This window comes from Apis cerana, linkage group LG6 (assembly GCF_029169275.1).
Source record: "Apis cerana isolate GH-2021 linkage group LG6, AcerK_1.0, whole genome shotgun sequence".
Classification (NCBI taxonomy): Eukaryota; Metazoa; Arthropoda; class Insecta; order Hymenoptera; family Apidae; genus Apis; species Apis cerana.
In genome coordinates, this window is record NC_083857.1 from 10201853 (window position 1) to 10229817 (window position 27965).

The 27965-nt window shown below is 31.4% G+C and overlaps 1 protein-coding gene across 3 annotated transcripts in view; it reads right to left on the minus strand.

Moving 5' to 3' along the window:
* Positions 1-95: 95 nt before the first annotated feature.
* LOC107993833 (synaptotagmin-10) overlaps positions 96-27965 on the minus strand; it is a 55506-nt gene continuing 27636 nt past the window's right edge. Inside the window, exons 2-10 of one of the 3 annotated variants that reach the window (XM_017050455.3) lie at positions 13458-13720; positions 12027-12170; positions 11333-11458; positions 7598-7752; positions 6994-7156; positions 6408-6528; positions 5469-5640; positions 5188-5388; positions 96-4897 (exon numbers count right to left, since the gene is read on the minus strand). In XM_017050455.3, the coding sequence (XP_016905944.1) occupies positions 4894-4897; positions 5188-5388; positions 5469-5640; positions 6408-6528; positions 6994-7156; positions 7598-7752; positions 11333-11458; positions 12027-12170; positions 13458-13720 (1349 nt within the window). In that variant the 3' untranslated portion in view covers positions 96-4893. Of the gene's footprint in view, positions 4898-5183; positions 5389-5468; positions 5641-6407; positions 6529-6993; positions 7157-7597; positions 7753-11332; positions 11459-12026; positions 12171-13457; positions 13721-27965 lie in introns of those variants that run through there. The other 2 variants (XM_062076322.1, XM_017050456.3) reach the window with 2 other exon arrangements.

The following is a 27965-nucleotide window of genomic DNA, read 5'->3' on the forward strand; positions in this document are numbered from 1 at the left end:
ATTAAAGTGCTCACAAATTTTATAAAAGTTTTATAAAAGGAAAGGGATTGGAAATAAGTTTCTAATTGAAGGTTTCTAGAGTTAAACAACAGATGTTCTATATGGTACCGATTTATTTATTTCATTCACAATCGCAAGAGGCACCTGCGTGCCCGAATATACAGTATAGATTATACACACTCGTTAGAAAATACGTGCTTCTAGCGGTACCGGGTTACTTAAGTTTACTCGCCTGCATATTCGATTAAATATACGGTTATTTTATATCACTTTCATGAACAGAGTAGACTTTAAACAGAGGTTTCGTTTCTCTTTGGTTGCTTTTCTTTCGCTCAACAAAAAAAAATAAAAAAAATAAAAATCTCTAATAATTTGTAATCAACGCTCGTCCGTTTATACGTGTGATATGCATGCGCGCTCCATCCAAATATCGTTCATCCACGATCGATATTTGTGGGAATATTACTTCGAAGATAACTCACTGGCCTGACAAATGGCCAATTGAACGATGCGAAGTGAACGATGCGCCTTTAAAAAAAAAGTAACCCGCTAACTTCGAACATCTACGCACATTAATAATACATGGGAATGAATAGAAAAATGTCAAATTGAAGAGAACTGACGATGACATCGAAATGTAGGTAATTCTCGTTTGTATCCAAAGTGGTGGCTGCCGAAAGATATTCCCGACTTAAAATTAACGTTTAATCCAATTTCTTTCTCGTTTAAGTTCTTGCCGACAGAGAGATCAGGATATAATTGCGATTATTTTTTTACTCTCCTATTACGTTCTCGAAAGCTTATTCTAATTGTACAATTTTTTTTAATTTAATAGAAAATTTATTCGTGTGTGAATCCAAATGTAATAGGAGAATTAAAAAAATCGAATGGAAAAATCGAACGTAGAATTTGAAATTAAAGAATATCGATAATGTCGAATATAATATATATGTGGAACATCTTATTGGCGAAGAATACTACCACAAAGCTATTGAAAGAAGTTCTGGCTAATAGCACGGACAGTAGAGTAATTTCTACTTCCTGACTTAACTTCTTTTCTTTGTTTATTTTATTTTATTTTATTTCTTTTTCTAATAATATATAAATTTAGAGACATTCTTTTTCAATAGCTTGCTAGACAAATCAAGCGCATCAGCATCGATTTCTTCTATCATCTGACTCTTGCATGCATAGAAAAACATTTTTTTCTTCAGTCTCAGCTCATTCTAATATGTTCTATTGCAAACATCATTTCTAAAATGATGCGACCATCACGATGTCGCGAAATTAAGTTCAGTCTATGATACAATACTCGTGAATCGTACGAAAAAGAGAACGTATAATTTTTTTATTTATTTTGTCATTTACATGACTAATGATGGGCGTCGCTGGAATTTCGAAGGATTTCGATCGGATTCTCGAAAGAATCATGGGCAACCAATGACCAAATTGACCAGGATACGTGTATTGGTACGAGGATTATACAAATATACGTATATGAGTATTTATACATTTCAAAGAATTAACTACTAAAAAGCTTTTGACGTTTTGCACTATTTTGCCTACGATACTAATGCTATTTGAGGTTTGACATATTTCATATCCTACTACGCACTTATAATTTGCTATAGTTTGTTTTTCAAATAATTCGAAGGATACTTTTTTTTTTTTATGGTCATCATAGTAATCTATGTTTCGATATTTATATAAGTTTATATTTTATTATTCATTTCAGCTACATGAAACACAGAGTGTCTTTAGAAATATCGCTCGATTTTTGATAATCAATCTTTAGAGATTCAGACATTCACAAAATGATATCGAGGATAATATTTCGAAAAATTTTGTCAAATAATACTCTACACTAAATAACAATTCATATCAGAATTAATGATAATCGAAGATATGTAATAGATATTCGAATTTGGTATCTGAGGACAACAATTCCATTTTACATAGATTGTTCTCCTTCATCCATCTATTTTCCAAAGACGCCCATGTGTATCCAGAATTGCAGCGTCAGTCAGTTTTTCATGACTGATCGTTAATCGATATGAAATACGAGCCATTACGATTGACCAAGCTTATCATTAGAAACAATTATTGGTGCCATTTTACGCGTTCTCGAATTTTACAATTATACACGTGAGTACTTTTTTTTTATTTTTTTTACTTTTTTTGTTTATTATTATTATTATTATTATTATTATTTTTGGTATACATTTTTATTAATCGAACGTAATTATGCGATATCATATATACTCCGCATCGTTCGTATCGATTCACTCTTCTGTACGACGCAACCCTTCGCACGTGCACACATTTTTATTCAATATACATACGAACTCATATTACATAATAATAATCGATATATCTTGGATAAATGTTCGTTTCACCGTTCGAAATATTTCTTTCAATTTTATCATTCTATAATATTTTTCTTCAAGCCATTATTGAAATAATTGTAAATTAGTCAATGCAACTCGTTACTTCGAGTTATTATTACAAATTTTATTTTATAATACTTTTCTCAACAAAGTAAAAATTTTTCCAATTCCAACTAACTTATAAATTTCAGCAAGCAAAATTGTCAAGTAATCGACTCTTACCTTCTAAAAAGTTATCTTCTATCTTTTTTCAGAAATCCTTTCTTCCTTTTCGCGGGAAAGAGATAGATGATGAGGTAGACAAACGCTATAATAGAAATTATCTCCAACGTTCATACTTTTTTCATACGACATAAATAAATAAGTAGATGTATTTTCGTCTGTGCTCAATTTCTCGTGAATGCACGTACTTCGGGTGCGTTATCACAAGCGGTGTCCACATATCGACGAGTTTTTAACGTCGAAACACTTATCGCGTTGAATAAGAACATTTGCGCGAACAATTGGCGTAAGAGCGTGAATTAGTAAACCTTGTCTTCCTCTACATCTAATCACTTATTCTTTTTTTTCACTTTTTTTACTTTTTTTCTTTTTTTTTCTTTCTTTCTTTTTTGGCATGCTTTTCTCTCTCTCTCTCTCTTTTTCTTTTCTTTCTTTCTTTTTTTTTATTTTTTCGCTTGCTTCCTGTTGTGCTCGCGTTGCACGATTCAACACGGAACAACGTTGTTGTTTTCATGTTGTTTTGATGTTTTCACGGATACGTTTATGTTTAGGAATATATTGCTCTATTCGAAGTCTAAGTCGAGGAGAATCTATCCGGTTAAATGGTTATTGTCCTTGGAACGTTTCGACCTTCGCGAATTTCATGCATAAATTGATCGACAGAAACAATTAACTTCGGAAGCACGAAAGAGGTGTTTGATTAACACGGCTGGATCTAACCGCGGTTGTGGCCACCATTGAAAGCGATTATTGTTATATGTACTATATTTATTTATTTCACGTATCGAAAGCTAATAGCTGTGCTATAATAACATTACACATGTATATGGATAATAGGCAACCGCATATGTTTCACGTCGCGTTAAATTAAATTTATGCAATGCTGATACCAGTGCTTGCGCGATTTTATAAATATCCGTACTGCACGTTTTCGTGGCAAGATACGCCGTGATAAAATAAACGACCCGATTATATTATTCGTTCATTTATTATTAGGGGATTATTCCAATAAATTATATCACTTTGATCAACTCAAATTATTTGTTCCTCGTTGTTTCAAAAAAACTTTTAAACTCTATTTTCAGTAATTAAACGATAATTTTATTAAAATAAAAATAGAAAAATTGAGTTATTTGAGCTCGAGATATAGAATTTAAATTCACGATGAATTTAATTATATCAAAGAATATATTAAAAAAGAGTAATATAAAAATAAATTTGAAAATAGACGACGACCATTACGAGATTGTGGAGCAATTTTAAAACGCGCATTCTATAGGTATTCGCATTAGATCGCCCGATGATCCTTTTGTCCGCGTCTCGTTGATTTATTTCGAAATGAAGATTTTTCCTTCAGTTTTCGACTCACTGTTCCGCCAGACAATTATTTTCCAATATACGTACGTAGAAATTTGAACGTGTCTATACGGATCCCTGCATCGTGCTGGTATTGTTCGAAGGGATGCGAGGGATATTCAATCCCCGAAATCGAAAGCCATCGAACAGTGTTCCGCCATTTTGATTTGTAAAAATTCGAGACCTCGTTCACAACCATCTATTAGGTAATAGTCAATATAACTATTTATTCTCGTTGATAAAATATATATATATATATATGTATGTATGCTCGTATGATATAATAATTGATAAACTATATTTCATATTTGTGTGTACGTTTGAATGCACAGGGCCAGCCTGGATTCGTTCTCAAAAAATAAACTATTCTATCTTTTTTATTTTCTATCTTTTTCGTTATCTCTAACTCTTGTTTATTCTTTCTCTCTCTTTCTCTCTATTTTTCTTTTCTTTTTTTGTTTTCTTTTATTTATCTATACGCATATATTTTATTTGTTATTCCCTCCCTCTCTTTGTCTTTTTCAAAGATAAAGTTTTGAGCAACCTTCTCTTTCATCCCCCTTTTTCAATCGTATTAAGTTTTTAGAAACATTCTACGACGATCTATTCGCTCGTTTACTATTTCACGCTCTCGCCACGTATATACTCCAAAAAGCACAGAGTGTGTTTTTTTTCTTTAATTTTTTTTTGTTTGTTTTCATTCTCCTTTTTTCTTTTTTAATAAATATTTTTAGATTTTTGTGTGTTTCTTCCGAACTGTCTTCCTTTTTTTTCTTTTTTCTTTTTTTTTTTTTTTTTGATGAGATAGAAATTGTACTTAAGTCAGTCAAGCGGTGTGCATTAAATGACGACAGAAGGAAACAACGCCCAAGCCGACATCCGGCAAGAACTGCGACTTCTCGCGATACTTATCCCAACCGTGCTGTTTTCATCTGCAAAAAGTTTTCTCCGTTCCATATCGACGTTTCTTTCAATTCCATAAATATTCGTTTTTCCAAATAAAATGACAGAAGAAATACAAAAAAAAAAAAAAATACATTTCCTTTCCTATCTCTCCAAAAGTATCTTCGAGAATGAAAATGAAGTAAAAATCTTTGATCAAAACTCCCAAATCTCTATAAAAATTCTATTTTCTTATTAGTCATATTAATTTCCATGCTGAATCAAAGATATTACATTCACTGATCTCTCTCAAAAAAAAAAAAACTACTCATCCACTTACCTGCTGTTCAAGCAGCTCAAACTCACTGGAAGAGGTTCCGAACTCACGGATGGGATGTGTCCAGGGATGGTTTCCATGAGCGGATACCATTGCGTCACAGGTTTCCTCGGGTTTTCCAACATCTTCAGCCATTGTTCGCGTCCGATACCGATGAAATCGGCGCCGATCGCCGTGCAACCCATCAACTCGTTCGAGCCGATCCTACCGAAGGAAAATCATGGCCGATCGATGATCGAACAATGACAGATCTGGATTATTCTTCGATCTTGTCGCTCACGTACCTGTCGTAATCGATCACTTTCACTATGAGGCTGACGTCCTCGATGTTCTCCGCGGGCACGTCGAATACCAGGATCTCGTTGTACACCGGGAACAGAGTGTTCTTCTTCACAGAGGTCTTCTTCTTTTTGATCCGTCTGTCTTGGCACAGCAGGTACACTTTCACGTACGGATCTGTAAGTACGTTTCTTAGATATTTTTCTGTTTATTGAGAGATGGATATATCGAAGGATCGTGCTGTGTGTTTATACAAGTTTCTCTTTGACAAGTGAGAATGGATGGTATTGGCGAGACGCATAGTTTTTGGAAGGAAAGTATAAATCGGATATTTTTGAAATATTGAAGGCAAAAGTTGGAATATTGAAAATGGAATTGGAATATTGGAGTATTGAAATTGATAAAAGTATTCTTTTGAATATTAAAGAAAAGAAGAAGATATTTTTTTGTATATTGTATGAGATGTTTAGAATTTTAAGATAAACGTTATTTCTTTTCGAATCAAAAATTCAATTTTGAAAAGTGTCTTAAAAATAAAAATGAGAAGAATTTTTAGCGGTTATTTGAAATATTCTGTGAGTTTTCCTTTTGATGCACAGCTTTTTAAAAGTAGTGTTACAGTTATAAAAACGATTTATTTACACAAAGCCTTTAAAGCAGAGAATTATTTAATTATTTAAATAATAAAATTATGAATTATAATTTAATATGTAATTAACGAATATATCAAATTAAATTGAACATAGGATAAACAACATTTCGTTATTAACGGATAAATTTAGAACAAGAAATTTTGAAGTAACAATTCCACGATTAAATAAATAATTTAAATGGATGATGGATGCCGCCTGTGGATACAGCGTTTGTTTGTTTCAAAATTTTCGTCTTGTTTTATTATATTTTATTGTTGGACGAATACGCGAAACAGTTTCGTGCAAATTTACCTGACGATCCTGTTATATCCATGGCTTTCAAGTTTCTCGCTTTAATTACAGTCACTGTTAGCCGACCAGCAGTTGGCAGATAGCAAAGGGACAGCATCAATTTTCCTAGGTCCACTTTGTCCTAAAGGAAGGAAGTGAAACGGATTCAGTTTCTAAAGGAAGCTAAGGTGTCGATCAAAATAGTGAAATTTAATTGTCCAAAGTCTATCACAAAGACACATATGATCTCCTTGATATTTTCCCTGATATTCAATGCAGATTTTGCGTTTCTTTAAAAATACTTTTCAAAAATAAAAATTAAAGCGACGACTGTATCTTTATATTTTGTATTCAATTTTTTTAATTTTTCTATAACACAATTATAATTAATACGAATATAAATGTAACATAAATAATACAAATATAATTATACAATATCAATTGCCAATCGATTTGAAATATCAATTTTACTTTTCTAATTTTCACAATGATTTATCTGCTGCATTATACTATTTTTAAATTGAAACTTGAAAATGGAATAAAGAAATTTTGCGCAATGATATGAATGAAAGAACATCGAATTACATAGAAAGTTTATATTCGTTACCTGCATGGCGCACAGAATTTCCATTGTATATTCTATCTCCTGTTCGGTGCAGTCCAGCAATTCTTTGAGCACCACTTGTCCGATTAAGTCGTTTCGGGAGAATCGATCAAAGTCGTAAACAGAAAATTGAAGATACTGCTCCTTCAATTCCTCATACGACATGCTGGTGACAGATATCAATTGTTTCGCCATCATAAAACAGGCGTCATAAAATTACAAACATTGTTTGAAGACACATATATACATATACACCATGAATAATATTCATGAGCGTTTGCAGATAATTTATGGAATTTGGTAAAATACAAACACTCGACAAATTCTCTGCATACTCTACATTTTTCCACGAATTTTATACAAATTGTTATATCCTGTATACAACCTAAATGCAGAAGAAGATAAAAGATCTTCATCCATAAATTCTTATTTATTCAATAATAAAATTTTATTTATATCGAAATGCGATATACTATCCATTTATATTTTCCAAATTCATAATCCATAAATTCAGAAATAATAACATATATATAAATTTATAGAGTGCTTTGTTTAATTTGAAAAAGAAATGTTAGAATATATTTGTCTCTAACTCGTATGTGCTAACCTGAATATGAAAGTTTCGTTGAATACGGGGTTCAGATTCTTTCGATGCACTTTAGTTTGGTATTTCTTCTTTCGATCTGGCAAAAGGTATACCTTCACATAGGGATCGCTGCTGCCTGTCACATCCTTCACCGGCAATTCTCGAGCCTCTAGAATCTAAAAGAAATATAATTTTTGTAATTCATAGTGATTAAGAAAGATCTTCTTAATCACTATCTTATTAAAGAAGATCTTATTATTTATATTTATATAAATTTTCAGATTTTCTTTCCTTTAACATGGACATTCTAATTAATCCAAATGTAGAATATTGAAAAGAATTTGTAATGCAGATGGAACAAAAGAGAAACATCAACAAAATTAACAAAATGTTTCATTGAGAAATAGAAATGAATGTATGCAAATAATTTTTTGTTCTCCACAGGCAACAATGTGATTCTAATTTTTATTGACTGTCGGATAATAAACTAATTTGTAAGAATGTAATTAGAGTCGAATTGTGTAACGTACAGTATATCGGTATAATTTTTATGAAATTTTTTTTTTATGAATAGATTACATCTATTGTTGGAAGGTTGATCCATTTATCTGGAATCTCGAAGCTGTTTTGTATGCAGAAAACTGTGAAACCGATTCGTTCGAGGGGAAAGTATATTGTGGAATATGGAAATATGACAGATTGATGTTTCATATCTGTCTTGCTTCGAATAAAAATTTAAATAAGCAAGATTCGTGGTTCTGTCTCAAATTTTGTTAATTTTGTTAATTGAATTATCGTGTAAATATTAGTTTAAAATAAGTGTTGTTAAATATTAGATAAATCGGAATATTGAATAAATTAGGGAAATCTTAAAGATGAAGTTTTCAAGGGCACAATCGAAAGTTATACTACCTTGAGGAAAAAAAAAATACTCAACACTTAATTAAACACGCTTTGTAAACGTTACGTACGCGTTATTTTTAAAAACATAAAATTCACGATTAATTTAACGATTAATCATATCTGCAAGATCAAAAATAAAGATTTCTATTCTAAAAATAAAAAAGAAACAAATGTTTCACGAAACATATCAAAAGTATAATTTTAAAATCCATTGAAGAATGAAACAAAAGATATATATATATAAAAAAAAAAAAAAATGAAAATGACGCAAAATATTAAATTCCTTCATTTTATAAAAATTAAATTACAAATATTTTCGTACAAATTCCTCCAATTTTCCCAAAAATTAAATTCGAAAATGTATTGCTGATATTGCGCGAATAAAATAAAAAAAATGAAACAATGCGCCGTAATAAATTTCTCCATTCTCCAAATGATAAATAAAAAATAAATTCCTAATCCTTCCTTCATTGAATGTAACACCGTTTAATCTCTATTATTACCATAATCACGTGGACAAAGGATTGATAAAAGGGGATGGAAAAAAAAAAAAGAATAAAAAGAAAGAAAGAAGGGAGAAAAGAATTCAAGTCTTGATGATAGATTTTAATCGCGTCCTTTCATACTTCCGTCCCCTATATAAAATTAGATTTATGAATAAACACGATTACCCGATTGCTATTTACATTTCTGTGTCACTAAACGTGGGTTCCGCCCTGTTTAGAACAAAACTCCATCACCCTTGATTCCATTCCGCATCGACACATTGCTTATTAGCGAATCGAGGGCGACAATTGCGCCACCATCATGTTAGAGATAATCTAGCCGAGTGGTTGCCGTCATAGTGTACGTCCATGTATTTATGCACTTTATTATCGTTATCCAATAGCTCGAGCTAAATATGGCGGCTCGTGTAATTAGCTCGATCGAGTGCAACCGCGAGATGAATTTGCCTACGCGCGTGAAACGTTGCGAGAAACGTTCTCGCGCTGATGGATCTCGGCCAGTAGAATGGAATCGGTCTAACTGTGATGACGATCGTCCTATTCTCGTCGTTATAACCGCAGAGGTGGTTAAAGTGGTGCGTCAATGGAGGGATTGTGCATTGTGAAATGGTTAAAACATGAGAACCGAAGAGGATAGGGGATAAAATTTTATGCACACAATAGGAATTTCAATTTTAACGATTGATGGATTATGATTTTCAGTATATAAATGTATTTTATAAATGGTGAAGGTATTTATAAAAGAGATAAAGGATCATTCTCAAGCGGAACAAATAATAAATTTAAATAAGAAACAACAATGAATTTTTTTTTAAAAATAAATCATTTAAAAATATCTAATTTTAAGTTTTATTTAGTAATTAAGCGCAATGCTGTCAGAAGAATATAATTTGAGAGGAATTACGTAATAACCAAAAAATAAGAAAGCAGAATAATAAAATAATTATAGAATTTTAAAATATATTATAAAAAATATCGAAGTGATCATGAAATATAATAAAATAATTAGAAGGAACAAATTTTATTTCGTGTATGCAAATATAAATTAACTATAAAGTAGAGAAAATACGTATCTCCTTTCACCTAATCTCCAAAATTGTTTAATTTACATTGATCATAAACAAAATAATTATTATCGATATTCCAAACTTCGTAACGAATCCCTAATGGGCATCCCCCGTTCAAATATAAGTTCTTGGATAACGTCGTTTCCAACCACGAGCATTCGCATGAGGATTAGCTACCAGAATCCAACGATGAATTATCGCATTTATTAACGAAACTGATCGATAAACCCGGAATAAATGGTTGATAAAGAATTCGAATCGCGCGACGACGAGTACCAAATTAATTTCTCCTCCAGCGGGGGAGAATTAGCCCGCTTTTTATCCCTTTTTATGCATTCTTCTCGACGAATTCTTTCTCTCGCCAGGGCGACCTTGAACCAGGAACGAGAATCAATTCGAGGCGATCGAACGTATCGAGGACTATGCGATTTTGAGGGAAACGATGGAACTGGAGCGCGAATGTCGGCCATCGTTTTCGTGGAAAGAATTCTCCTTGTCCTACGTTGATTTCGCGGGCTACGTGCACCGCGTTGGAAAAAAGCTTTCCAGGGAATAAGAGCGTGACCACTGTGCACGTACAAGGGCTTTCGATACAAGGGTAATCGTGTTCGTGGTTGAATTTCTATCTTTTAATTCTCCGGTATTGCCGAGAACATCCCTTCCAGGGCTAATAGTTTAAAAAATGGTTTAATTCTCTAAATTTTCAATGAATTTCTTTTTTCTTCCCAATTCGTATTGGAATGATATTGCTGAAAGGCGTGAAATATTTCACAGATCGAAAGGATATTGAACAGGATTTGATGATTTTTTTTTTATTATTTTATATAATTTTATGAATAATTGGATATTGTCGTAAAAAGGATTTTCTACCGATTTATATTGCATATTTTTCTGAAGTACTTAATTGGTGGGATTGGCATTAATAAACGATTTGCTGAAAGGTTCAATCTATAAAATATTGAGCAGCGTTTTAAGATTTTTTTTTTTTTTTTTTAGTAATTTTGTACTCAGTTAGACCGCCCATTAATTTTATCGGATATCGTTAAAAAAGGATTTTCTACCGATTTTGAGATTTAACGAGTATTGTGCATGTTTCTGAAATACTCTTGAACTTTTTCAAGCTTTGTAATTTTATCGCGTATCATTCGAAGCGATTACAATAATATTTTTTGTGAAGGCAGAAACTATTGACATATATATTCCGCGATATATCACTCTTATATCACGTGCAAAGGAGAAGAAGTAATATAAGGATTTATCTGAAAAATTGCGACACTCACTTTGACCACCAACCCCTCCATCTCCTTGTCATAGCGCAGAGCAAAACGCAACTTGCCAGCGTACTCCATTTCCGTGATGCTCGCGCTCTCAGCATCGTCCCCCAATTCCTTTTTGTAAAGTTCCGGCTGGAAAAGCAAAGTCGCACGTTAGAAACTTTCTGACCAAACTGAATTTCCTAGTTTGTTTCATTGTCTGAACTCCACGGGGACGAATTCTTCGGGAAATTTGAATGGAAAAGTTTCATTAAATCGTTTAGTTTATTTGACTCGAACTCTTTTTGCTTTCCCTCTGTTCGATTATTTTGAGAGTCGATTGTTTCCTCCAGTTTCTTTATTTCTTTTTATTTTTTTTTTTTAAGACATTAAATTTCTTTTAGAATTATTCTATTCAATGTTACCTATTTTATTCTATATGGAAGACAATGTTAATTAACGAGGATTTTTATTCGCAAAATCAAATTTTTAAGAATATGTTTGTAGAAAAAAAAATTTTGTTCATAGTTATAGATTTCTTCAAATTTTCAAATTTTGCATAAATATTCATAGTCTGATTATTTATTATTCTTAAAAATTCTTTAGATGTTAAATTTTTATCAAAATTATTTTCGAAATTATTCTGTATTTTTTCGAATCTTTTTCTTTAAGATCTGCTTATGGAACAAGATGTAGAGAAATTTTCGAGTTTCGATCGTACCTTGATTAAACCAAGGTTGGAATCACTACGTTTATCCAGACTATAGATGCTGAATTTGATGGGCAGATCGAGGCGATGAGAGAGCTGCCTCTGAAAGCTCTGGTGCCTCATTGGGACAATGGGCAAAGTTGTCTGGCGCAATACCTAGAAAAAAAAATCATGGCTTGATACGTTCATGGTCTCTCAATATTTCACAAGTTTATCCCGGAAGTCGACCGCCCCTTCGTTAGCTCGTTGACTACCGACTTTCTTCCACGATGTTTCGCTACATGAAATTTTCATTTACGCGTTTGGGAACTGTTATGCGAGAATTTGCCAAGAACAAGCTGGATATAAGAAAGAATAACTTCTTTGATGCTATTTTTGCGAGGGAAATAAGGAAGTGAAGTAATTAGTTGAATGCTCTAAATTGCTATAATTAAGTAACTTTTAATTGTTTCCTTTAAGAATTCTTTTTTACCTCTTTTGTTTGTCTTTTTTTTTTTAATTTTTAATTTTGAGCTCTTTCAAGAGTGGATTTTGGTGAAAAATTCATTCGTCATGCTATTTATTATTGAATGAAAAATTTATTTTTTAATTTAAACAAGGAAATTTTTCTGTACTTGAGTGCTAATGAAAATAATACTCAAGCAATATTTTTTCAAGCATCTTTTGAAGATTTTTATTAATTTATTCAGTAATTTTTTCTTACACATAATATTTTGTACTCTTGTTAAGAGATTCATAACGTTAAGAATTCTTAGTTTTTTTTTTATTGCAGCAAGATATTGATGATGGATGGTAGATGGGATCAGCTGACGTTATCGAATGAAAAAATAAGATTGCTGTATCCATAGAGCTCTTAGATGATGTGCAATCTTCATCTCTTAAAAGTATAAGGAAATGTTTCAAAGTAAAGTATAAATATTGAACATGGAAAAATATGAAAAAAAAAATCTTTGATGTCTTTGAGAAAGTCATTAATTTCTTTGGATTAAAATTTATAATCATAAATCGTTTAAAGTTTCAAAATTTCGAAATCTAGAATCTTTTTTTTTTTTTTAGTGAAACCCTAATAAATCTTAATAATTAAAACAAAAATTTCGACGAATAATTGATTAATTAATATTTAAAACATTACATGCATATTCAAACTTCCACGAATATTCTTAAACATTATTCACCCCTATGTCTTACTACTAATCCTATACTTAAAATTATATTTTTAATTATTTAATACCTTTTAAAAAATATCAAATGTATTTATATTTACAAACCCAACTACCCAACCATCGATTAATATAAATTATCATCGATCGAAACTTCCAAAATTTTAACTTTATTATCATATACATCAGTATTACATTAATACAAATGATATTCTTGTGTATGAATTTTAATTAGATAAAGATAAGCTATTGCAAATTATACGACGTTAATAAAACAACGTACCTTTTTGCTATCCTTTTGCTCCTGGACGTACTCATGAGTGATCGGCTCAGATTGGAGATCCGGCAGAGAATGACTGATACGTATAGCGTTCTGTTGCGACAAGTCGCTCTCGGCGTCCTCTTCCTTCATGTGCCGTCTCACCCTCATTAACCATTGCCAGGTCGAAGAACATTGAAAACTCACGGCGGCCAGCAGTAATAGAGCCATCAACGCCACTCCTGTTCCGACCAGCAGTTGATACGGGAACGTTTCCGTCCATTCTTCTGCGAGAAAATTCACAGAACATTAACACGAGGAACGCATTTTCCACAAAAGAGGAACGAGTAACGATCCCGTTTTTTTTTTCTTTTCCTCGTCTCATTTACTCTCCCTTTTACTTACTGTGTTTTCGATCATATCGTATATAAATCGTATAGATTAAAGTATAATTCATTGTCAAAGAAAAACTTGACGATAAAAAAGCATTTCGATATTGATTAGGGATGACATCGTTCGGGGAGCTAAGCTCAAGATTAATTAAGCTGGAGAAGAGATGGCGAAGAGATAAGCTCGTCCAACCGAGCTAAAAATTTTAATCAAGGAAAGGAGTGTTTTTTTCTTTTGCCTCGAAATTAGAAGACACGTGGATTACATTGTACACGATCGATAAAGAAAGATATATATTTTGCCAGCTGTGTAATTGTATAACTCGAGGTGCGTTTTCGAAGATTTGTCTGTGGTTGCGGGAAAATTTGAAATTGTTTTTGAAATTGTATTCGAACAATCTTGATTTATACGAGATAATAATTAATAATATTAGTTTTATTGATGATTTCTTAATAATAATTAAAGATATTAGATGGTTGGATAGATTAGTGTGAAAACATAATAGAAATATGGCGATATAAATTGATAATGAAAGAATAAAATTGTATTATGGTACTTTTACATGTTTTAACTCTTAATTAGAAGTGGTTAACGTTGAACATAAATTATATATACATAAAATTTACAATACAATGTGACAGCAAACAGAAATTATTTTTCAACGAAGTTATGACTATAACAGAACTTCTTCAAAAGTTGCTTGTCTCTCCTAACAAGCGCCTTCACCTACCTATTCAACGAAAAGAAAAGAGGAAAAAAATGTTAAAGAAAAAAAAAAAGCATAGAATGTTTATTGTCCGTCCCTTTTAGGCGCACAATACGTCATATGGTGAGTCATTTCAGCTCACTGGTTGGCGCAACGTCGTTTAACGTCAGCTAAAAATCATAGACGATTTGCACAGCGTTGGAAAAGGACGATATAAATGAAGAATAACGATTCGTTTAAAGCACAATGATTAATGTGATATGCAGTATTGAACGTAACCCATGAGAAAGGAAAAGTTGAATAGATCCTCATATTTTTACGGTTAAAATTTATATTATGAGCAATATATTATGAGCAATAATTTTCGTAAAAATTATAAAATAAAAGATAAACAAGAAATGGTTCATGGACAGAGAAGAGATAAATTTTTCTAATGCTTTTTACTGATATAAATTTTCTTATTACTATTATTCTATCGGTGTATGTATAATTTTATATTTATATTTATATTTATTTTATTTTATTTTATACGTTTTTTCCTCAGAATATATAGATATAAGTGGCTTATGTCTCTATCCTAGTACTATGTTGACATAGATGCATTTCGAGTAGGAGATCTTTTTGTTCTGCTGTCTTATTAATCAGTGTCTTCAACGTACTTCGACAGGAACTCGTTAGAGCCAGCTGCATCATGTAATAACATATTTCAAGTAATGCAAATAAGACAAGTTGCTTCATTATTCACAGGCGTTTCCATGTTTGCATCCTCTCGATGCAAACAATGATTTTCCCACTGCATCCTCAATTATCAACGCCTTCGTGGCTTTTCTCGATTTTTTATAATCTAAAGAATTTATATCCTCTTATTTGATTATTTTAAATAACAACTATTCGTATTTTGTATATAACTTATATGGGATTCGAAAAATTTTCGTGATTGGTAATATCTTGAATTAATTTCGAATATTAATTATATTAATTATGATCATTTTATTATCATACTTCATATTTTCATTCTTTTCTTATTATTTTGTTTTTATAATTGTCAAAATTTTCTAATAGCTTTAATCTTTGAATTGTAATAATTGGAAAACGTTTTTTTGATATATTATAATATGTATGTAATACCAAGATATTTGATTCGTAACTATCTAATATTAATTTTTAAGTTAATTTCTTAAAAATTAATTTATTGGAGTTTTTATTAAAGTATCATTAGGAAATTAAAAAAAAATGAAAAAAATCAAGATAATAATAATAATAACAATAATAAAATATAAATAAAAAATAAGATTATAATTTAGATTATATAGGATTAAATGATTTAATTAAATTGCAACCAACTTGAAGCTAGGAAAACTTCGTTAATATAAAAATAATTTTGTTAAATTCGAGAACTATTGCTCGTAGAATAAATTACAAAAACGATTGACCAAATTATCATAATTGATTTCGAATGGAATTTAAGTTCTTCTATTTGTTAAATATTTTAATTAAAAATAATTAAACATAAGGATTGATGGAAATATTTGAGAAAGATAAAAATACGATCGATCGGATTAAAAACCATTAAACCGATATTGGGAACTCATCGTTCTTCTTTGTTCCATAGATATTCGTTTTAATTATTCCATCTTCCTTATTCGAAGGATTGTTGATCGAATTGATGAAATCGATCAGGTAGATTCCATCAATCGAATATAAAAAATCTCGAATTAGAGATACAATTTAAAAAGAATGAAACTTTTCCTTTGCAGAATTTAACAGAATATAAAATATATTTTCCCTTTTCATTTTTAATCATTTAATCTATTTCAGAGGCGCAGTTTAAAAGAAATGAACAAATTTCGTTACGTAAAATTTAACAGATCGCAAAAGAATAAAAGGAACGATATAAATTATTCTTTCGTTCTTCGATATTTCTCGTTTTTATTTTTTTAATCTCACGAATTTAAACAGTCATTGTTAACGTATACAAATATTTTCACATGAGATTTTTTTGAAACTTGAAATATCTTACATTATCGTACGAAATTTAAAAAAAATTATTTTTGAAACTGGAAATGGAATCGGATAAAAGTTTGATTATATTCCACAGTGTGTGATCAAAATCTTTTTGTTCAAATGTTTTCATAATCTTTCATGTGAAATTCTTTTATACGGAATTTTTACGATTTCAGATCTGTATTTTTTTCTTCTTTTCTTTTCTAAATTTCATTGAACGATAAATCCGCACACACGCGATAAATAATGCAAAAATAATACCCCGCTATATCGTATATCTAGATTGGAAACAACGAATCTTTGTAACAATAGAGGGGCAAACGTATAAAACTATCGAATAAAAATATCGCTTTTGAAAATGGCGACGAGACTATAACCCAATTGATCGGATTAAAATGATTGAATCGATACGTGAACCCGACTTTTTCGTTTGTCGAACGTGTGTTCCAAATGGATGGACAATCTGGGACATCGGCTTTTCAACTTTGATGCGCAGAAGGGTTGTTTTAGAAAGAATCGTTTCGGCTATGAATCATGCAGACTTAAAATTTGGGGAGCATGAAATATTGCCAGGAAGATTCTTCGCTTAAGAATTTCAAGGATCGAAGGAGTGGCAGATTGATCGAAGTAGATTGTGATTTAAGTATCAAATTTATGGTATACTTCGCTCTCAGCTTAATGTACCTAGCTTCTAGAACATGGATGCTTATGCATTAATATTTTTTTCACACTCTTGGATGTAATAAATTTTTTTATTCAAACAGGAATTATTGTAATATTAGTATATACGATAAAATATATTTACATTTAGTGATTGAAAATTTAAATTCGATTCTGTATTTTTTGAATTATTCATCAATATTGATAAGTTATTAATAATTATAGGGTTAATAATTATTAATAATCTTAATAATATTATACGATTAACAAATTATTAATAATTTAAATTTATTAATGTGGGATAATCGAAACAATAATAATTCGATAATCAATAAAAAGTCTATAATTAAAATTTAATACATTATACATCTAAATAATAACATCTTGCACAATAAGAAACAAAGTTGCATGCCATGTTTCAAATAATATCGTAAACATTTAAATAAATGATCTCTTTAATTATATAGCACCTATACGATTAAAAATAACCACCGCCTACGAGATCCGATATTGCGAATAACGTACAACCGCGTTTGTTTCATGTATTTATAATGATTGTAAATTTATGTGTCACTGAATATATAAATAACGTATAGATTTGCAATCATCACGTTCATACAGGCAGCCATTATAAACCCAGACGATCATAAATACTTTAACAAGGCTTTCCCCCCTCCCCCGAGAATATCCCATGAGATACCGCAATATTCCTCACCAAATGACACTTTCGTTTTTTCTCTCTAACGAGTACGCCATTCTAAGGTCAATTTACACTTTTATATCGAAATTGAATATTCATGAAAATCTCGTAAAAATTATCTTCGACTTCGAAAAGTAATATACGTCAATATACATATATTTTTTTAATTATGTTTTATCATATTTTATTCGAGAGAGGGAAAAAGGAGTTTCAAAGGAACTCCATAATTACGAAAAATAAATTCGGGAGCAGTTTCAAAAATTTCATTTCGCTGGATACCGCGTTGACAGCAAAAATTACTTTGTCGTAACCCAAAGAGTTCATTTGCGACTCTCGTGAGCGAATAATATAATATTCAGAGTGAAAATCACTATCAAACACTCACCCCTCAATGCAATGTTAATCTCAATGTTGATTTTAGAGTCACCCTCAACTCAATATTGACTTCAATAACGTCTATCCCAATGTTATACTCAAAAACCCTTTGCCAAAGGCACTCGCTCAAGATTTCAACGAAACTCGAGGATTTCATTCGAAAATACACGATACAATCTCCTTTTATTCTCTTTTCAGATTCCTTCCTCCCTTATTATTATTATCCTCCGCGTCGTCGTATTGGTAGTCGCGATGGGGCGCACAGAGGGTGTATCGCAAAAAGGGTCTGGATCAGTGGAGGTCGTTTTTATCGTCGAACCGGATAACAACCGACGATCGCGTGACAGAGGTGATAACACGCGGAACGTTCAAGCGTAAACTCGATTTATGACTTACTCGGTCGCGGGCTCGAACCGCATAATGCCCCTCCGCTTTCACGGCTAAGTAATTGATGGCGGCCAGCGAGTTACCCGCTTTTACCCGCCTCTTAATATTCGTTCCCCGCAAACATGACCCAGCCTGAATTTTTCACCAGCGAACCACCCATTTTCTGATCCACCGTCTCGATGTTGTACAAGGTTGAGCCGGAACAACACTTGTTGGGGCGCGAGGTCACACGTGTGAAAGGATAGGCATAGTTCGATTTCATGTATTTATAATGAGGGAAGGGAAACGGAGATGAGAGGAAAAGAACGTGGGGGTAAGATGTGATTATTCAGACGTGATTCGTGTTAATTAGTTTGATTAATTCTTGATTATTTTTCGCTCTCCTTTGCATGATTGCATGTTGAATTTTTGAAATTTTTGATTGGATTGGAAGAAGATAAGGAGAAAATGATAATTCTTGGCATTTCGTGAAGGGAGAGAGAGAGAAAGAAATGGAGAGAAGTAATGGAGCGAGACTGTAAAACTTTTAAAAAGAAGGACTTTAGATTCTTTTCTTTTTTTTTTTTTTGTTTGGTTTTTTGATTAATTGTTGTTTTTTCAACCTTCTTAACCATATCTGCAACTTCGTTTATATAAAATTGGAACTTTGCTGGTTTAATTACTCGTTCAAATTAAAGATATAAATTGTGAATTAGAAGGAAGTTTTATTCTCAGGGAACCTCGTTACTGTAGACGTCGAGATAATAGAGGACCAAGTCAGAGGCCAAAAGATATATTTTCATAAAGGAATAGATAAGCAACTTTCAAGAATAATTACATCCTTAATGTGTAGCGACACAAAATATGTTAAGAAAACGAGATAATTTACTCATTTCGATAAAGTTTATTATTTTCCTCATGATTCTATATTTTCCGCTTATTAAACTTAGATAAAATTAATATTCGATTTGTATATATCCACTTGTTATTTTTTTCTTCTTTTACCTAATTTCCTAAATTACCCAAATTTATATTCGTATCGTTAAAATATTTTGTATAATAACAACATGATCCTCCAACACTTTATGACGCACAATATTATCTCTAAAATTTCCACGAGACATCCTTTACTCTTTGATTTTTCCCAATAACGTTGTAATACACCTTCTATAACTTCAATTTTATCGAGAGCAAAAATTTCTCGATTATCGTGTAAAACCTAAAAACAGATATAGATGTAGAGAAAAAGAGAGGGAGGGAAAGAAAACAATGTTTCTGTAATATAAATAATTACGTTTGAAAACGAATTTTATTATTTCAATCAAATTCCATATTAAATGTAACGCAATACGAGCACTGATCTCATTGTTATCGACTCGAAATGTCGTTACAAAGAGCTCGAAATCCCGGAAGTCATTAAACACTCGGATAACGCGTCGCTTGGCTTTCAAACGATATTTCAAATTGCCTCGCGTGATACAGGCCAACCTTCCATTTGCAGAGTTCGCAAATTCCCCGTCGACTATTCGTTCAATTATCGATTGTGCTTTTTTCATCTTTCCGCGTGGATTGTGCACCGGCCTTGACCCTCGGATGTGGTTGCGTGGGAGGCAAGATTGGTCCCGGCTGTTGCACACGCTCGTTCCTCGCGACATGCGAGTTTTTACCTTCTGCTTCTGTTTCCAATTAAGCGGAACGCCATGGGATGGAACGTACGTCGGGACGTTGGAAGAAAATGTAATATGCGTGGAAAAAAAAAAGATTGAACTTCGTGATGTAATATCACGAAGAACGAAGAAAGAAAGTTATTTTCGAGAGACATGATATTTCGAGAGAAATTTTACCAATTGACGAATCTTTTGTATTTCTTTGTTCGAAATTGGAAGATAAAATACTCATTCAATACGAATATATGGAAATATGTAATGAATGGGATAATATTTAAGGAGAGTGTATGATTAATTCAGTTAACATAGAAGTTATTGTTTGTCAAGGGAAAGACGAATATATTTTTCGATAGATTTAATTAATTGATACTCTTTATAAAAATTTCTTTATCCAGCACGAGAAATAAAATAAAATCCAATTTCGTGTTATAACATCTATTCCTCTTTCCGTGATTAAATTATTTCCCAATAAATTGCATAATCTATTATAATAATCAACTTTGTCCCTTCATCCCCACCGATAATTCTTACACGTTTTACATCTTTCTACACAATATATCTAATACGATACGATACGATACGATACGATCTAAAAAGAAATTGCGATTAATTAAGCAGGCTATCCTTGAAAATGAGGCTACTCTTTTTTTCGATTTTTAAAAAAGAAAGAGAGAGAAAAGGAAAAAGGATATTAGCTAATTGAGTGATAAATCTTTAGATTAGAAGCTGTGTGTGTATAAACGCGAGGTTAATTCGTTCGTGATCGATTTTCACGATCGTGTGGTTACGTGACGCAATGGTCACGACGCCGTGACGAAATATCCACGGCCCTGACCTTATCTTTCTAACGCGCGATGTAATCTCGAAGAGGCTAACCGGACGACCGTCACGTTTCGCCTGCATTATTCGATATGATAATTTGATCGCAGTCTTTCCCTTTATGCGTTCGATTTCTCTTTTTCTTCTTCTTCCTTATACGATTTTTCAGTGACATTTTGTAATTTCACAAGATTAGAAATTTTGAATGAATCGTTCTGGAAATTGTATAATTTGAAAATGTATATATATATATATCTCTTGTTGAACGATTTCTGACATTTCATAATAAGGTTAGAAATTGTATAAAAATATTATAGATTAGAAATTGATTAAAATTTTATAAAAATCGTATGGATGATTTGAGAATGCATATATAAATATCTTGTTCGAATTCATTATACGATAGGATTTAGAGAAATTGAGAAACTTTTGATAATATTTATATTGCATTTATGGAATATAAATTTCGTTATCTAAACTTACTCTAGAGAAATAAATAATTTGGTTTATATGCATATATGTGGATAATAATTCATTGGATTTTCCTTACCATTTATGATTTCACTTTCGAATAATAGAGATTTACGCGATGAATGGATTTAATTGGCAGGAGTTCATTTAAATCGAGTGTTAATTAAAATTTCGTTCCAACGATCGAAATTCAGATAAATGATAGTTCCAGCTATTAGTTATTGTTTATATTTTTAATTATGAAAAATATTTCAATCGCATAATCAAATTCAAAATCTGTGCGATTCGAAAAAGAGGAAAGACACGCAGTACAATCGAATTATTAAAAATGGCGGATCCAAATGTGACAAATTCATGGTTTGTTCTTTTTTCTTTAGATGAGCAAAGTCAGTGTCAATTATGAAGAAGTTTACGCCACCGAATATTGAAGGGATAAATGATAATTTCCTATTCGAAGATTTCGAATCGCAAAAAGTCTCAAAATTCAAGGAAGAATCTTTAAAAGAGGAACCTGAAAAATTCAAGCCATGGCGTGTATTTATAAATCATCTTGACAGTTATCATGGACAAAAAATTGTCAATGTAAGTGTAATTATATTGATTTCTTGATTTTTATTAAAATTTTTAAGAATATTTGAACACATTTAGCGAAACATTATGATTTTATAAAGAGAGAATTTAGATGGAAGAAATGTATGGTGAACAAAAATAATAGGTTATTATGTACGTTCTTGTACTATTAATTTTTATAAATTTGAAGTTTTTTTTTATATCAAGAATTTGAATGAACGTACATAATGTGAACAATAATATACGAATTAGAAAAATTCCAAAATTTGTATTGTATAAATTAAAAATTATTGATATATGTATAAAGACTAATATATATTAATCAAATAAATTAATTTCATTTTTTATATTTCTATTTTACTCTAATGTGATCAATTTTATTCTTATATGTTATTCGTTTAAAATATTTAATATTGCATATTTAAATTTTAATTTCGATTCTCATGATACTTACAAAATATTGACAAGATAACGTGTTAAATTTTTAATAAAAATAGACTTTCATATATGAAAAAATAATAATAACTATAATGAGGTGGAAAATGTGCTATAAAATAGTTCATGTATAAAAAGTATGCAGTAAAAATATACTACGAAGAACATTTTTTTTACACGTAATAAAAAATTGCTCGTCTAAAAATTTCTATTTTTTTCTGCATTTAATTAATACATAATATAATATATATATGGCATACAAACAGATCCACTTAATAATCGCATAATATTTGAATTAGCATTAATTATATTGAGAAACGTAAACTTAGCACAAAATTGGAAATAAATTATAGAACCACAAATTAATTTTGAAATTCTCCAAAAATTTCATACTTTTTTACTATTTTTCTATTATCTTTCATAAATTTTTTTCACTTATATGCAATACATTGGATTCACCACAAGTAACAAGAAATATAAAATAACTTTTTACAAGTAAAAGCAATTCATATTATTTCTATATTACATATCAAATAAAAAATTTATCTCAAAGTCACCAAAAAAAAAAAAAAAAAAAAGAAAAAGGAAAAAGTATGCAGAAGATATTATCGTAATAATTACTTGAAGTTAAAAAAATTCGAAGAACGAAGAATAACTCGAGAAAGGCAGAAAGGCGGGGGTTAAGGTCTCGGACTTTCCTTTCCAATGCACTTCGTATACACACGTCCCATGATATCGATTTCAAATTAGTTCCAGCATATCCTCTTTAAGCATCCTTCGGGTTGAATCTTTTTTTAACAACCGAGTGCAACATTGTTGAGTGCAAATTACAGAGTGTTATTACAGGCGAATTATTAAATTCGCGGTCACGTTGATCGATAGATTCAAAGAGTAGATTCGAACTTACTTTCATTGTCAATTATTGGAAGAAAACGTGTAACTGGAGGAGATATCGTGTAATTAAGTTGTTAACTTTGAACAAGGATGTGATATGCATTTTAGACTAAATCGCATTTCCAATTAAACGTCGAATTACAGTTTCCCTTTAATATTTTGCCACGAATGGTGTGTAAATATTTCATCAAGCAAGTGCGAGAGTTGTATACCATTGAAGATTGTACACTTGGAATTTGATGTGTAAGGGTTTGAAGCGTGAATTTGAGGATTAACTTGAAACGAAATCAAATGGGGAAATGGGGAAATTTCGTATGTATTAATCTATTAAGTTTTAACGAGCAACATAGGATTTATATATATTTGCATTGTACAAAATGATTCTTTAACAATACAATGAAATTATAATTCAAATAGATGTCATAAAATAATTTGTATTCTATTGTAATGTTAGATTTAAATTCTACGGGAAAGAAGATCATGGAAATATTATTTTAACCACGATATGTAATAATTAACAGATTTTCAACGTACATTGGATTATTCATGAGCCATATACATTTGTGACTTATGAAGAAATTTGTAAATGCTGGATGAATTTTCAATATCGACAATATAACTATCGATAATACTCTTATTCGTTCGTTCAATAATAATTGAGAAATGAAAATTGAAACGAACAATATTATTTTATTTTCTATAAATTTATTTCAATAAATTTGCTAGAACATGTAATATTTTATAAACATGTTGCACAAATATTATACGGAAGAAATATATTCAAGGATTCAATGCAATGAATAAAATTTTCGATCGACTCTTTTATAAATATATTTCCTTACTACGTTTATTATTTTTGCGACACGAAAAATTTGAAACAAAAAAAAAAAAAGAATAAGATACTCGTTATTTGAATTTTTAAAGCATGGATATAATTATAACTTTACGGTCGACAAAGGAGAAAGAGAAAGAAGAGAAAAAGCGACTATAGACCTGTTTTCAAACTTTTAAATATGTTCCACCGTAGATAATCAGAGAGAAGAAAGTAACTGTTTGGAGGAAAGTTCATTATAAGAAAATAGTCTCAATTACATCCTCGTTTGTATCCTCCATAGAGGATATAAAAGTCACCGATACAACCGCAATATCCTTAATGAAGCTATTACCCGCATTAAATTACGATTCCACGATCTAAACAAGATCGTCCTACGCACCCCCACTGAAAATAAACCAATCAATTATCCCATATGCATGTAGATTCCATCAAATGCATATAATTACTTTTAATGATATAAGGAAGCAACAAAAAGATACATTCCCATTCAATTAATTTATCGCGAGGCAGGAAGCCTAAGTTCCGACCTAAGTTTCACACCGAGCCTACTTAATTGCGCCCGTGTACTCGCCTGCATAATTCAATTTCAATGCGAATTACGCTTCATAGAATAAATTATTCGCCCCCTTTTAAAGGAAACGATCGATCCACCATTATTCTATACTATTACACAACCTCAATTTACCCCCTGTGATATAATTCGATTCTGTAACGTTCGACTGGCGACTGGCCAACAAGTCGTACGACACAGCTATAAATCGAATTTCTAAAAATGCCATGGCCACGATAGTGGAATATCGTCCCTAAAAGTGAACGACGTTAATTAAAACGGCTCTTTCATCGATTAAAATTTAATCGTGTCAGATAGCCCGCCTGAAGGAAATTAGTGGTCATTTCATTTCAGGGAAAAATGGTCTTTTTGTTTCGGCGTCGTCGAATAGTATGCAATATATCCGTCTCTCTATCGGCGTGATAAAGTTCTTCAATAAAAGTTTCTCGAAATTGCGCGATATCGATGATACACAAGGCGGCATCGAATTCGACTCGAGCATGAAAAAGAAGATTATTTCTGAAAAGAACGAATTGAAATCGTAATGTAAGGATTGACGGTAAGAGGTTCGATTGTCGGATTGATAGATCGATGTTGTGAAATTGTATTGATGTTAAAATATTGACGCTTTGTATGCTTTTAGGATATTATTATGCATGCTGGTAGTATGCAAATTTGAACGAAATATAGCAGAAACAAATGTCGTTGTTTAGTTTAGTGAGTATTACGCATTTTATGGAAATATGGCGGAAACAGATGGTGCGTGGCAAATAGCTCGTCGCCAGGCGCTTAAAACTTGTGTTCTTGTAAAACTTTATCTTTGTAAAACGAGATACACGCATTTATGTTCGCTAGATAAAAGATATTTCTCTTCGATATTTTCTCTTTAAATCATATAGACTTTGTGTAATGTTATTTCTTTTTCAATATACCACGACTACGTGGACTTAACAAATATTCAAATAGGAAAAAGAAAATAAAAGAGAGGGAGAAAAAAAATTATTTTATATATCTTTTATGTATTTTTTCATATAAAATATTCATGCTACACTTTTTCTGTACATCGACACACTTTTTTCCACTTTTTCAATACATAACAATTAAAATCTCCTGTTTCAGCTTCTATCGGACCGTTTGTACGTTAATCCTCAAGCAGAAGAGCTGGAAGATGAGGAGGAAGAGGAAGAGGAAGAAGAAGAAGAAAGAAGAAGAGGATTCGACGAAGAGGAAGAGGAAGAGGAAACGACAATAGATGAGAAAAAGCTGAAGTTCAAAAAGGTGCCAAGAAAATATGAAGTGATTGGAACAACATTGGATCCAGAGGTAAACTCGCGATTTCCTTTTAACACGTGATTAACGCCTAGCTACGTTTTCCTCACGACTCATCATCATCGTTTTCCTTAAAGGATTTCTCTACGCGTCGTCGTCGGCAAAAAATCTTATCTATCGTTTATCTCTCGAGTCGATAACCTGTCTTTCGTGGTGAAACCGTGAAACGACGTTTAACTATAAATTTTTGCCATTTTTCTCTCATTTTTCTTGCTCTCTTCTTTTTCTTTTCTCTCATCGTTCGTGAGAATTCAATGCTGCGCACCCCTGCCAGACACATTTTTCTTTCTTTTTCTCCAGTTGTTTATGAAGTTTTCCTTTCAACCCCATTACAACCCTTGAAAGAACGTGAACCGACCCCTCGAGCACAATTCAATTCGCCTTCATTACATTAAATTTCATCTTTTCTCTCCCTACAGCATCCAATACCCGAGGATGTATTAACGGTTATAAGGGACACGAAGAATCGGGATGCTTTTCTGGAGGAACTAATGAAGTGTGGCATCGTGATATACGATATCACGCAAGATCAAAACCAGATAAAGGAGGCTCAATGGGCGTTGAAATGTTAGTCGATTCGCTACGATATTCTGAAACGGTTGTTTGTTCGCGAACAATTATATTTCATAAAATATATAAAATATAAATTCGAAATATTTGAAGTTGATCCGCGAAAAATGAAATGATTAACTATATCTTTGCATATATCTTATTATCGTTTATAGAAAGAGAATTCATTTGGCTGAAAACGGCGATGATTCTGTAAAAATATTATCCTTAAAATGGAGTTTAAGTGGACACATTTTGAATGTGCATTCTGTAGATTTTTGTAATTTTACGTAAACATTTTTCATTCCAATTTAAATATTTTCGAAGACGATTATAATTTTAATCGCGTTAAAAATTAGAAAAATGAATATTTTGATCCTTCCATCAGATATCCCTTTCAGAATATCGTTGCATTTCCAGGAAGCGTCTGTTTCATCGCGTGATTAATGGTATCGAGACTGCGAAATTTATAAAATTTATAATCCCTGTCTTCGTAACACGAATCTTTATTTGAAAAAATTTTCACTCGAGATCTGATTTAAAACCACAAACTCCGAATTATTAATTATCCGAATTATGCGAATGGAAATGTGAAATTACGCGAAAGGGGAAAAAAGGATTCTCTTCATAGATTAATCCGAGCTTGGAAAGAAAGAGGAGACGGATCGTGGGTTCTAATTCCTTTTAAAAACAAAGAGGGGATGAGCGGATCTTAAAGAATGTTGTTTTAAAAACCGGAAATGGGATTGCTCCGACATTTATCCTTGAATTCATTCTTCCTTCTCATTATTATATCGGGGATGTTCTTTTCTTTTGGAATCGTGTGTTTAGATATATACAGGATATATCGTTATCGATGACGAATTCATATGTTATCTAAATTATAGTGGAAGACACTATAATTTATTTTTCTGAAAGATCGAGGTTTGTAGAAAAGCGTGGAATGTTCAAGATGCAAGGTTTCTAAGTCGTATAATTTTAATTTTATGATAGTAGAAGAAGCTTTTATACGTTATGTATTTTTAAGAAAATGAAAGGTAATAATAATCTTTTCTTTAGCTTTCCTATATTAAGTATAATTTACTTTTTCTTCTGGCTCTTTCTCTTTTCTAAAACCTGAAATTAAAATTTTCACGAATCTTTCAGATTAAATATAACATTTTCGTTACGTAAGATTTTGATAAAATAAATAAAATAAATAATACGTTTTCT